Raw genomic sequence first — 14092 nt, 5'->3', positions numbered from 1 at the left:
AATCTCAATGTCAGACATCATGATGAAGTCAGCTCTGCCAAGGCCAAATGTCCCCCTTCAGGGATGTGGCCTCTCTCTCCGAGGAATTGTAAATGAAGTCATACCCCATTTGCAGTCTTCAAAGCATGTCAGGGTTGCTGTCTGTCTGAGTGACATTCAGAGAATTTTCTTGAGGCATCTAAGAGGTAAGTTATGATGAAAGTCTGTGCCCATGCTGGCAGCATCACAGCACAGACTGTAACCAGTGACCTCACATTAACATGGGACTTGAAAGTGACAGGGACAATTTTCCCCAAGCTACGCACCATAGCCATTCCTATAGGAAAGGGGATGCCAGCCACTAAAGCCCAGGCACCAAAGAAGGCACCCTAAGTAAAACAGCATCGGTCCCTGGAAGCTCTGGTCAAACCCTCAGCGATACGTTGGATAGGCAGGAAAATCAAACAAACAAACAAAAAACACTTGTGCCCCCACTGTTCTAGAATTTTTGTTTACTTCCAAGGTCAAGGGTTTGTATTTGATTTTGTTCAGAGATAATATTGGTGACAGATACATTAGCAGTGACTTAGATCCTCCCTTTGCTATCCTTGGGTCGAGGAAGCTTGAATAAAAGTGAGGTAGCAAAGCCACGCATCACACATCTTCCTTCTTAAGAAGTAAATCAAAATAATTTTTAAAGATCTAGTTTGATATTATTATGGACAGTGCGAATGAACAGACTTGAGGAATCTATTAGACCCAAGAAGGCCATGTGAGTGAATAGAAACAGAAAGCACTAGAACTCAGGAAATCTGGTTTCCACATCTGATTCAATCCCTTATAAGCTACGGGTCCCCAGGGAAATCACGTTACCCCATCAGTTTTCATTTCTTTCATATGACTTGAGGGATTGAATTACCAAGGAACTCTCTGGTTCATTCCAATTCTAGAATTCTATTTCATTTATGAAAAGTATAACCCCTTCTCATCCATTCATTCTGAAAAGTAACCGTCCTTCCACTCGATTGTAAGCTTTTCCACTGAACTATCCCAAATTTGTCTCTTTAGGTCCAGACATCATGACCCTGATAGTGGGATCTGACGTCAGTCGCTGTCCCAATACCCCTTGGCCCACCTGCCGTGGCTACCTACACAAGTGGACTCACTCTGGGTTTGTGAAGGGCTGGAGGAAGAGGTGGTTTGTGCTGAAGCACGATGGCTGCTTCTACTATTACACACATAAAAAGGTAAATTGAGGTGGGGGTAAGGGTTGGAGTGGGTAAGAACAAGAAAACCTTGGGTAGTCCTGTTAGATGGACTCCTCTCTTGCCAAAGTGTTGTCTTGTAAAGTACCACCTGTTAGGATTCTAGAAGCAGTGTTCTCTTCTGTGACTTGTAAAGAACTTTTCCTTCTTCAGAAGTTCAGAGAATTGCAATTTATTTTCTCTGCTGCTGCATAAATCAAGGTTGGCATAAGTTTCTTTCTCATTTATTCCTATTTTCAGATCCTCTGTGAAACTTCCTTATCAAAGCCAAGAAAGTAAGAGCCAAACTGCACACCTAGTACCCCAGAGAAATCAAGGTGGGCCTAAGGCAATGCACAGCTAACTGTTCCCCGGGACTGCAGTGCCTGGGCACTCCTCCCTGGGTTACAGGCATTGGATGTTATCGAGGCTTCTGAAGCAGAGCATTCAAGAAGCAGTCCGAAGTACCTTGTTTAATTTCCCGGTTTTCATCAGAGTAGTGATTCCCAACTATAGGCGAAGGGCGGAATCTCCTGAGGCATATGCTCAAAGTATGCAGACTCAGTCCTTATTCCAGATGTTTCTAATTCAGCAAGTCAGCCATGAGGCCTAGGCCTGTGGATTTGGGGAAGGCCCTCCAGGTGATTCTAATGTGCAGTTCAAGCCATCAACATGCAGGCCAATCCTTGTCACGGAAGTGTTTTCTTAGCCCTATTCACTACAGTGTTTACAATGTTTTTAAGCAGATGAAAATATTGCAAAACTCAGAGTTTGCACATAGAAATCCTGGTTTCCAGCTTTTCTTGAAAAATTCCCTAGCTACAATGGAGGGAGCTGAGTAGTGCTTCCTCCTCCTGGCAGCACGTGAGCTCTCCAGCTCAACAAAAGGCCCAGTGCTCCACAAGGAAAGGAAAGATAAAGACGGACTGTATAACTCAGTGAAACCTAGAGTGCTCAACAATTGTGATAAAATGTACAAATATGTTTTTACATGAGGGAGAACAAATGAATGTCAACCTTGCAAGGTGTTAAAAATAGGGTGGTATTGGGGAAAAATACAATCAATGCAAACTAGAGATTATAGTTAACAGTAACTTTGTATTGTGCTTCCTTTAATGTAGCAAAGGCAATATAGGAAAGCTAAATGGCTATAAGAGAGGGACATAAGGGAGGGGGATGGGACTCTTGACATTAGTGATGTTGTTTAACTCTTTTATTCTACTTTAGTTTGATTCTATCTTTCCTTTCATTGCTTTTTAGCTGTCTTTTTCTTTTTCTTTTTCTTTTGTCTCTCTGCCTTCTTTGACTCTTCCTCCTCCTTTGCAGAAGAAATGGAGATGTCCTTATATACATAGTGGCCATGGTGGTGAATACATAAATATGTGATTATACAGGGAACCATCGACTACATGGTGGGTGAACAAAATTGTCTTAAAAAATAATTGAGTTGATGAAGAAACCTTGAGGGCACCACATTGACTGATATAAGTCAGACACATAAGGACAAATATTGTATGGTCTCACTGATAGGAACCAATTATAATATTTAAACACATAGACATGAATATAAGTTACCAGGATATAGAACGAGGGTAATGAATGGGGAGTGGTTGCTTATTATGAGCAGAATGTTCAACTAGATTGAACCTAAGTATTTGGAAGTGGACAGAGGTGAGAGTAGCATTATTGTGAGAATAACTAACCGTGCTGAGTAGTATGTGAATGTGGTGGAAAGGGAAAGATTAGAGTTACATATGTCACCAGAAAGAAAGTTGGAGGTTAAAAGATGGGAATTTATAAAACAGTGAATCTTGTGGTGGACAATGTCCATGATTAACTGTACAAATATTAGAAATTTCTTTCATGAACTAGAACAAATGTATGACACGATAACTAGAAGTTAATAATAGAGGGTTATATAGGGGAAAATGTACCTATTGCAAACTATGTATTACAGTTAGTAATATTTTAACATTCTTTTCATGAACAGCTACAAATATACTATACCAATACTGTGAGTCACTAATGGAGGGGAGGATGGTTAGGGGTAGGGGAGGAATTGAGTTTTCTTTTTGTTCTTATTTCTTTTCTGGAGTAATGAAAATGTTCTAAAAAATTAATTGTGGGAATGGATGCACAGCTGTATGATGATACCGTGGGCAATTGATTGTTCACTTGGATCTTTGGATAATTGTATGGTATGTGAACAAGCTCAATAAAATTAAATTTAAAAAAAAAAAAACAAAAAGCAACAACAAAAAGGCCCGCTGCTTCCTAGCATCTTATACCTGTTTGCTTCACTCTGAACCACATTTGTGACCCACTTTGTTCAAAACAAGTATTTTGGTTTTTGCCTCATTCATGGCACCATCTTATTTTTCTTCCCTTGATTTTTATATTGCTCTAATCTCTTAACTTACTTTAAGCTTCATTTCCTTTGTATTTTAGATATATATGTTTAAAACCACCTATACATTCCTTTCTGGAACAAGAGAAAGAATATGTCAATAAAGTAATCAATATAATTTTTAAAAAAGCCATGAGGAATAATTTTGCATTTTGAATTATTGTGAACACTTTGATTCCTAGATCCTGAATCACTTATTTGTAATGTGGACCATGGAAATATGAGCTATACAGCAGCTACTTTGAAAAAACTTTGTCTCCCTCCAGTGAAAGAAAATAGGATTCTCTGTCATCAGAATAAGAAACAAGCTCTATCCTTATGACACACTGTGTTCTGAGTATTTAAGTGGAACAAGTCAGAAGTTTTCAACCTGGGTATGCTTTAGAAGCCCCAGATGAGTTTTCCAAAAACATATGGAAACCCCTCTCCTGCCCTCTTCCCTCCAGAATCTCTTGGAACCTGGATTCTTGTTTTACCTTTCAAATTAATTTTGATAAAATTGTTTTGTAACCAGTGCCAGTCCATAACAAAGATAAACATTAAAGCAATAATTCAAGTTTACCAATTATTCTTTCTTGGAATGGACTGTTCTTTATCCTGAGAATATCTTTCCTCCCTTTTGGTGATAATTTTTGTTTCTTGTTCTGAAATAGTGATAAAGTAGATCATAGCTTTATTTAATGCCCTTCCTCAGCAGAATAACAGGTTTGCAACCTTATGTCAGGCACCCATGTTTTAAGATTCCTAAGTCTTGAAATTCAGAATGGCTCAGAACCAGTGTTTTAGTTCTGGGTTTGCCAGGTGGCAACTGGTGTTGCCTGCAGATGTTGTGTTTGGCTTACACAGTGTTTTTGTAAAGTTTTTAAGTAAATGCATTCAGATGAAGCATGTTACTATAATCCCTACTACTCCTCATTTCCTTACCCCAAGGACAATCATTTAAATTACCCACCTGGCCCTGTAGGGATTTGAGTGTATGAACTGTGGGGTAGAATTTATGTGAAAAATTAAAACTGTGGTCATAATAGTGGTTGGAATTAAAATAGATTTAAAAAGCAAAAACTGCTTCTAGTCCTCTTTAGAAAAGAAATGTAGATCTTTTGTGGTAGACTTGGATGCTGCTGAGAAAAAAAACTATCCTGAGTAACCACAATTAGGGCCATCATTGCCACAATAGGTTTAACGTGGATGGTAGAATATAAAAATACAGCTTTATTTTGCATATAAAGGACCAAAATCAGATCCCTTGTGGTGCTACAAATTACAGAATCCATTATCTCTGATCTTTAGAATAGATAGCAATAACTGAGAGGAGAGTTAATGGGGCATGAGATGAACATAACAGAATAAATTAGCAGAAAATGAACTCAGCAGTACAGTACCCATTCATGTGACAAATATTTATTGACTGTTCTCTGTGAGCCAGTCATTATGCTAAGCTGTGGGAACACAACAAAGCAGACATGATGCCTGCCCTCCTTGAGCTTATCACTCCATGGAAGAGATATTAAAGAAATTGATTTGCAAAGAAATATTTAATTGTGAGTGAAAAGCACAGGATATGAGAAGACAATGGTAGCAGTCCGGATCCAATCAAAAGAACCACACAGTGATTTAAACAGAAGTTTAATATAAGGAACTATTAAACCATAAAAAAAAAAAAAAGAAAGAAAAAACACTATAGGATATAAGAAAACTCTAGGTGTGAAGGGAGATAATCCAAGGAAGGACAAACTTATAAGGAAGTCCCTTCTCCGTGTCTGGCATTCAGATCTGATTGGCGAGACGTAGCTGAACCCACTGAGTAGAACAGTTCTCTGGGACAGAACTAGTCTGCAGTCCTATGTCTAACAGGAAGCGGCCCTTTGGAGCACAGATGGGGCAGGCGAACAGCAGCTGGTGGCTGGTCCGTGGGTGTGCAATGGGAGTGGGGACGCCGGGGTAGCAGGAGGCCTGGAGCATGAGGTGTCCCTGTCTGTTGGGCGATGGCGTCGGGAGGAGGTCGGGAGGACTGCGGGAGACAAACCTGTGGCAGAGGGGGCGGGGTAGAGGGTGAGAGGTAGGCGCAAGTGAGCAGAGAACATCTGGGAGCAAGGATGGGCAGGAGGCCTGGAGCACAGAATGGCCACGGGAAAGGTCTCTGGAAGGTCACAGTGGGGCTGCAAGGTCTCCGAGAGGCGGCGCATTCTGGCAGGTGGCTGGAACAGAGCACCAGGGGAAGCCCCCACACCCACACTGCTGACCCCCGTGCAGCAGCTGAAAACAGGGGTGCCCTTCCTTCTGCGATGTTCCTCTAGCGCCCTCTACTGAGAATGATTTACACCATGCTTACTGTAAAACAGAAGAATGGCTAAAAACAATTCGTCTGTATTGCAGAGCATATTTGGAGGGATGAATTTGGAGCTGGAAGGCAATAAATTAACAACTGGCACATGAGTAAAATGGAGAGTCCAGTACAAATAAGGTATAGGGGGAGTTATATCCTAACTGAAGATATAACATTTTAGCTGAGGACCAAGGTTTGAGTAGGAGTTAGCCAGATACAGTTAAGATGACCATAATCTAGTCAGAAGAAACAATATGTGTGAAGTCCCTGAACTGGAAAAAAAAAAAAAAAAAATTAACATGTTTGTGGAATTCAGAGGATGCCCATTGTGGCCAAAGCTAGAATTCAACAGGGAGGGCGTGGAAGGAAGGAAGCCAGGCTGAAGAGGTAGGCAGAAGGTAGACTATGCAAGGCATTGAGACAATTATAGGGATTGGGGGGGGGGGTATTCTAACTACCATAGAAAGCAACCAGAATGTTTTATGCAAAAGATCATTTTGACTACTATGTGGAGAATGAACTGGAGGGGGACAAGATGGAGTAAGCTAGGATGCTAGTGCCACAGTCTAATCAAGAGGTGATGGCAGCCTTGACCAGGGCGAGAGTAATAAAGCTAGGAAGACAGATCTCAAGATACAGTCAAAAGCCAGAATCAACATGATTTGGTGGCGGTATCATATAGGATTGGGGAAGGGGAGATAAGGGGCAATCAAGGATCACTGACGTTTCTGGCAAACATATTTAGTTAGATAAGGTATCATCCACTGAAATTGGAGCAGGTTCCAAGAGTATAGAGTGAGATGAGTAGTTCAATTTGAACTAGTCTGAGATTGTGGCCAGCATTCTTGTGTAGGAACCTGGATACTCAAAGTTGGAGCTAAGGAGAAAAATGTGTAAAGTATAAGCATATATAAAGTATTTATATTACAGAATATACTATATATAAACTACACTATAGCATATATAGAGTTACATCATATTTAAAGTCACAGAAATTGATGAGATTGCTAATGGAGAGAATATAAATTGAAATGAAGAGAGGTCCTTAATTTAAGTCCTGAAGGTGGACATAGAAGGAGAGGATAGGAAAGGTGATTGAGAAGGGATGGCCAGAGAGATATGAGTGAAATCCAGGAAAATGTGTGTCTTGGAGCCATAACAGAAGAAAAGTTTCAAGGGGGAGAGTGATCAGTGTTTCCCAGCGTTGCTGAAAGGTCATGCTGCAATGGGTGTTGGAAAGCCTCCATTTAACCTCAGCAAAAACAGTCTAGGTTATTTAGAGTGATATTAGCAAGAGGCAATTCATTAATTTGATTTGAAAAAGGGCAAACAGCATTTGTAGACAAGTCTTTTGAAATGCTTAGCTGTGAAAAGGACTAGAAAAACAGTGTGGTAACTGAAGACTATTTATTCCATTTACAGTTAATGTAGTTATGATATAATTGGGTTTAAATCTGCTATCTTTGTTTTCCTTTCAATTTATCCTTTTGTTCTATTTCTTTTCCTCAGTTGATTAAATGGTTTTATTATTATTATATTTAACTTGGGTAGTTATTATCATTTTACTATTATTTTAGTGGTAATTGAAGAGATTACCATATACATTTTGACTTATTAAAGTCTAATATAAATTAGTACTTATACTATTTTATGGACAGTATGTATCTAATGTAGCCAGCTCCTAAGTAATATGTTTGTGTTGTCACATATTTTAATTCTATGCAGATTTTAAATCCTATGAGACATTGTTAGTATTGTTTTATACAATCAATATGCATTTCTATTTATCTACATATTTAGTCTTCCTATTGATATTCCTTTTTTTCCTGCATCTTCAAACCTTTAACCTGAGCTCATTTTCCTTCTTCCTGATGAACAATATTTAGTCAGAGATTTACTGGTGATGGGTTTTTCAGTTATTGTTGACTAGTATCTTTATCTCTCCTCAATATTTTAAAGACTCTTTAACTGGATATGGAATTCTTGTTTTGGTAGTTGTTTTCTTTCAGACGTTAGAATATGTCCTTCCATTATTTTTTGGTTTTCATTGTAACAAGAAGGCTGTCAGTTGACTTCTCAATAGGAACACTGAAAGCCAAAGAATCTCTTCGGGACCTGCTTTTTTCTGTAGTCTTCTGACATATTTCCAACTGTCTAATTTAATAGCAAATTAACTCCACAAAGTTCTTATTTCAATTGTATTTTTCAGTTCTAGTTTCCGTTTGATCCTTTTTTATGGTTTTCAGTTTAGGCTGAAATTCTCAAACTTATCCTTTAGTTATGTACACACATGGATCATAGTCATGTCTAATCATTCCTTTACCTGAATCCTTTATACATCTGTTTCTACCATGTGTGATTTCTGAAAATTTCTTTCTGGTAGAAAGTGGGGACACTAATAATCCCAGATCACCTTGATCCAATCAGTGCTAAAACTGTTGAAAACTGAACTTCAGTGCCTGTGAGGGCTGGCCTTTCTCCCTTTCACCTGAGTTCTCAGGATTATTCTTCAGGCTTCTCAGGGCCTGATTTACCACAACCCTTTCCTCTTTCCTTGCAGGGGTCTCAATTCCATAAGTCGGCTCAGGTCTTAGCCTTGCAGCTGGAAGTAGCCCCAATGTTGCGCTCATCTTCTGCTGCATTTTATCCCCATTTTTTTTACTGTTTTATTAGCTCTCATGCATTCAAAGAGACATTTATAGGTACTGCAGCTTTCCTATTTTTCTCAGCAATAGAGTTGGCACTAATAAACTAGTCTGCCATTACCAAAAGGCATTATTAAATGATAATGAAAAGGAAGGTTGTATGAGAGAAGAGTTGTTTTTGTTATTGTTTTAAGGTGTAAGATACCAGTTTCAGTGTGATTGTTGATGGGGGTAGAATCAAACAGATAGAAAATTTTAAGATACAGAAAAGAGAGATGACTGAGGATAAATTTGCACTATAAATCATGTAGCCTAGAAGTTGGCTATCTCTATACCCCATATGTACCAGCAGTAGAATTGAACTTTGTGAAGGAGAAGACTGAAAGTCCAACCAGCTTAAAAACAAAAGGAAGCATGCCCTGTACATTGTAGCAGAACAAGCCAGCCACTGTTCTGATCTGTAAATCTACATATGCAAGAACCCAAATGTAGGCGTGCATGTGGGACTGGGAGGCTCTTCACACACTGGGCTTTCAGATGCTCAAAGAAAAAAGCAGTGTTATGCTTTAAATAGTGATCTCTATTTCAGGAGTTCTGATCATCACAGCATATTTACTCTGCTATGTTGGAGGGGGAGTCTAAGGGATTGCATGGTACAAAATAGAGAAGACTATTTCAAAAGAGGAATAAAATTTAGAATATGAAATAAGATTATTTAGTTGTGTCTTGAATCTTGTTCATCACCAGGGCCTGTTAATCTTTGCTTGCCTTTTATGAAAGGAAAGTAAATGATATTCCATTCCAAAATTGTCAAGAGGCTAACAATTCACTTTTAAAAGCTGTAAAGGTCTAAAACTGAAGTCAGGGTAAAGCAATGGAAGAGAGTGAATGTCAGTCTAGCTCCATATCCACAATCTTAGAATAATGGATGTATGCTATAACTTTTAATTAAGTAAGAGTTACCAGAAAATGGGTAACTCTTGGAATTTACCCTAGAATTGATCCAAGAGGCAGAGAAAAACTAAATCTACAAATGAGTTTAAATAGAATTTGAGAGAAATAATATAGTTGATTTCTGATGGCTCACTAGTCCTGCTTGTCACCCTAATGGTTCCATGCCCGTTAGATATCCTAGTGAACATGTGGAGGAGACAGAATGTTGGAGCTCTGGGGAGAGATCTGGCAAGAGATTCACCTGTGTTAATCATTTGCATATAGAGATGGTATTATACACCATGAGGTCACCTCCAGAGAATGTAAATTACAAGAAAAGAGAAATAAGAGCAAAGTCCTTGGGCCAAAGACAGAGCTAATCAGAAGTCTGGCACAGGGAGGAGGATCCTGTAATGGTTGCTGTGCCAGTTTGAATATAATGTATCTCCCAAAAGCCATGTTCTTTAATGCAGTCTTGTGGGGCAGGTGTGTTACTGTTGATTAGTTTGAAATCTTTTGATTGAGATGTGACTCAATCAACTGTGAATGAAACATTTGATTATTTCCATGGAGATATGGACCCTGTCCATTCAGGAGTCCAGTGAAAGAATCCACAAACAGAAGGGGCTCAGAGCAGCTGAGAGAGACATTTTGGAGATAGCGACTGAAAGCAGACTTTTGCTGACACTTTGGGGATGCTAGCCCCGAGTTTGCTCCGGAGAATCCAAGAGAGGACAAAATGCCCCAAAAGCAACATTTTGAAGAACGCACAGGAGCTGAGAGAGGAACTGGAACACAACCTGGGATCAGCACACAACGGCCGCGTGCCTTCCCAGCTAACAGAGGTCTTATGGATGCCATTGGCCTTCCTTCAGTGGAGGTATACTCATGTTGATGCCTTAATTTGGGCATTTTCATGGCCTTCAGACTGTAAATTTGTAACCAAATAAACCCCCTTTATAAAAGCCAATCCATTTCTGGTATTTTGCATTCCGGCAGCATTAGCAAACCAGAACAGATGCTGAGCAGAAACAGCCAACAGGGCGAGAGGAAAACCAAGGGAGTCGAATGTTCCCAGAACCTAGAGAACAATGTGTTTGCAGAAGGTGGGCATGGTTGTTGGACTCAAACTCTGCTGTGAGGTATTTGTCTTCTTGAGAAGGGTCTTCCAGTAGGAAAGTCGATCTGCCTTGCTACAATAAGGCTTGTCTGGATCTTGCCTTGCATATATCTTTGATCTCACTCTTAATCTAAAACACACTTATCTCTGCAGTCCTAAAAATAGAAAATAAAATGCCCCCACTTGAATGCACACATTTCTTGTAAATAACTTTAAATATCTTTTCTTCTCTTCTTATGCAAACTTTTTGAATGAGTTGTCTAACACTATTTTTTTGACACTTTCTTTCCTAACCTAATGACTGCTCCAATATACAGACATACAGACAGTTGTTGAAACTATGAGGATGCTCAGATTATCTGGGGAGAGTGTGTTGGGAAGAGAAAAGCAGTGGGCCACCCCACGTTTAATGGGAAAGGATAATGCTCAGCTGATAAGGCTCTTGGGAGGATTAAATTTCGTATATATGTTAACCAATTATTGCAGAGTCTGGTGCTTAGTGGCAAATACTAGGTTCCATCCACCTGACCCATTTTTACCCCATTTTAAATAACCTCCTTGTGGCCATGTAGTTCAGATTCAAGATCAAGGAAGCACAAATTCAAACTCAGGTCTGCTTGACTAAAAAGACCATGCTTCTTCTTTCCATTACTCCAAGCTTCCTTCCTTGTATTTTTGCCCATGATATCTACCTTCAGGCTACCTGCCTCTGGAGATCACAGCTTCTGATCTGGCTTCCAAGTTCACACCTCTGAACTTCACCTTTCCTTGACAATCTGCTTGTATTCTAGGACTCAGTCTTCTCTGTTGAACATCCCTGCTGTCCCCACGCCATGTCTCAGCCCCTAGAGAAAGATACAGGACCAAGAAGAGGGAAACTTAATAACTATCAGGTAACATCATGGGCATCATCTGCTGAGTTCACAGGAATAAAGCAGAGAAATGCCCAATCAACGTAAGAATGTTTGTAGTATTCAGGAAGCAGGGAACAAGTCAATATATGCATGTGGTCAATATAATTGAGGATCTTTAAGGTCATAGCCAAGTTTCCAAACCTCATGGAACCCTAATTTGTAATTTGACAGATGTCCAGTAGATGGAGCAGGTTACTCACAGATGGTTTTTCAGGGTGGCCCATAGTGGATAGTATTTTGAATCATAAAATTCTTAATGTTGGAAGAGATTTGAGAGAGAATTTAGGCCAAACTCCAACTTTTGAAAAATTGGAAAATTAGGACTAAACATTATATACTCTTCTTATAAAACAAGATTCAGTACTTAATCCAGGTGTGTAATGTTTACCTGAAATTTTTCTGATAATACTAGTTGCGGGCTTCTAACTTTGGGTAACTTCTAAGAAGGCCACACAATGGTACTAAGCATCTAGTTTTGGGTTAGGAGGGTGGAAGGGTATATGAGCTGTTTCTTAGGATGATACTAGGTTGGAACTATCTGTCCAGTATTAAGAAATCTCAATTAAAAAGGAGATATTATAATGGGAAAAGACCCACCCTTGTCTTACTCTCTTCCCTCACCACTTTCTGCATTTTCCCTACAACAAAATCCCATCCTGCCAAATGTATGTTCAGAGTGTAAATTAAAAGAAAGCCAGTTTCCCAAGATAGCTGCTCTCCCAGAGTATGACAATGCCTGGAATCCCTAAGAATAAAGGCAAGACTATTGCTCCATATACACTTTAAAAAGATATTCATGGCAAAAATAACACATCCATTCTGTTATTCACCAAATACTTATTGAAAACTTATTATATACCGGTGATAGAGCTATAAAAATGGTAGACCAGGCCCCCAGTTCTCATGGAGTTTATGCTTTACTGTGTGAAGAAAGAGAAAAGAAACAACAAATCAACAAGAACATTTAGGATACTGGTAATTGCTTTGATTTGAGAATGGCTGAGGGAGGAGGTAGGCTTGGGAGGCTACTTTCAAGGAATGATTAACAAACACTGTCTGAGAAGATGATATTTAAGGTAAAATATGAATGACGAAAAAGGCGTTGTTAGTCAAGGATCTGGGAGAATGATTCCAGCACAGGAAACAACTTGTATAAAGGGCCTACTATTATATTCTTAATAGATATTCAGTAGTTCATCAGTTTGCTTAAATACTTCTAGCTGGTATAAAAAGAAAGATACTGAAGGAAGTTTAAATGAGGCAAAGGAGAGAGATCATTCTGTAACACTTCAAATGTGTCTCCTTTCCCCAATGGTGGGCTATTAAGTCCAGCAATGTGGCTGGAGGGTGGGGAGGTTGGGGTGGGGAGAGGAGAATGAGCATCACAAGAAAACAAGGGGAGAATCCTTAAAGGGACAGGCTTAGGATTCTGTTCCAGTTTGCTAAAGCTGCCAGGATGCAAAATATCAGAAATGGATTGGCTTTTTATAAGGGGGTTTATTAGGTTACAAATTTACAGTTCTAAGGCCATAAAAGTGTCCAAATTAAGGCATCAATATGAGGATACATTCTCTGAAGAATGGCCAATGCGTCTGGAACACCTCTGTCAGCTAGGAAGGCAGTGGCTGGTGTCTGCTGGTCCTCTCCTGGGCTCTGGTTTCAAAATGGCTTTCTCCAAAATGTCTTTGGGCATTTTCTCTCTAAGCATCTCTGAGCTTCAAAATGTCTCTGCCTTTTATGCCAGAATACTAATTAAGACCCACCTTGAATGGGCAGGGTCACATCTCCATGGAAACAACCCAGTCAAAAGGTTCTACCAACAATAGGTCTGCCCCACAAGAGTGGATTAAAAGGCAGTCTTTTGTGGAGTACCTAACAGATTCAAGCCAGCATAGATTCCAAATAAAAACTATATAAAAACTATGATTACTTAAAAAAAAAAAACTCTTTCGAAGGCTTTTTAAAAAGCCTGCTTAGACTTCTGGGGAAGATGGCAGAGGAGGGAGCTCCAAGACTCAGCCTTTCATGAAAACAACTATTAAAAAGGCAGGAACTGTCTGTAACACTGTTTTGAAACCCCAGAAGCCAAAAGAACACTGTACAGCATCCAGGGACGAGCAGGAAGAAGAGACTGATAAATAACAGTAAACAACTGTTAATTGCTCTCTCCGCACAGTGGCAACTGTTGCCCATCACCCACCCTCACAGCAGATTGCCGAGGGGTCCAGTTCCTGCCTAGCTGACTGGTGACAGAAAGGAACATAAAAATCCTTTTTCCACAAGAATGGGGTGGGCATGGCTGATTGCTGATCATGGCTTTTGATTAGCAAATTCTGATTGCTGGGTTCCAGCTCTGGGGGCAGCCATCAATTCAACCCTCCCAGGGCAGGGGTGGAGGCAGGGGGGATTTAAAGATTTAGCACCTCCTGAGGGTTGCAGGGGACAGTTAGCTGAAGGGCTGCATTTTCTGGACGGGCCAGGAAAGCTCAGCTTAGGGGAGCCATCAGGGAAGATTTGGGTGCCT

General features: G+C 39.9%; 1 protein-coding gene across 1 annotated transcript in view; it reads left to right on the top strand.

Annotated features, from left to right (window-relative positions):
- LOC119507679 overlaps positions 1-14092 on the top strand; it is a 120218-nt gene that overhangs the window by 50547 nt on the left and 55579 nt on the right. The window contains 1 exon segment of the mRNA XM_037800890.1: positions 1048-1226. Coding sequence (XP_037656818.1) covers positions 1048-1226 — 179 coding nt within the window.

Source organism: Choloepus didactylus, chromosome 13 (assembly GCF_015220235.1).
Source record: "Choloepus didactylus isolate mChoDid1 chromosome 13, mChoDid1.pri, whole genome shotgun sequence".
In the NCBI taxonomy this organism is placed as follows: domain Eukaryota; kingdom Metazoa; phylum Chordata; class Mammalia; order Pilosa; family Megalonychidae; genus Choloepus; species Choloepus didactylus.
The sequence above is the reverse complement of the archived record's forward strand: the minus strand, read 5'-3'. Positions and strand labels throughout refer to the sequence as shown.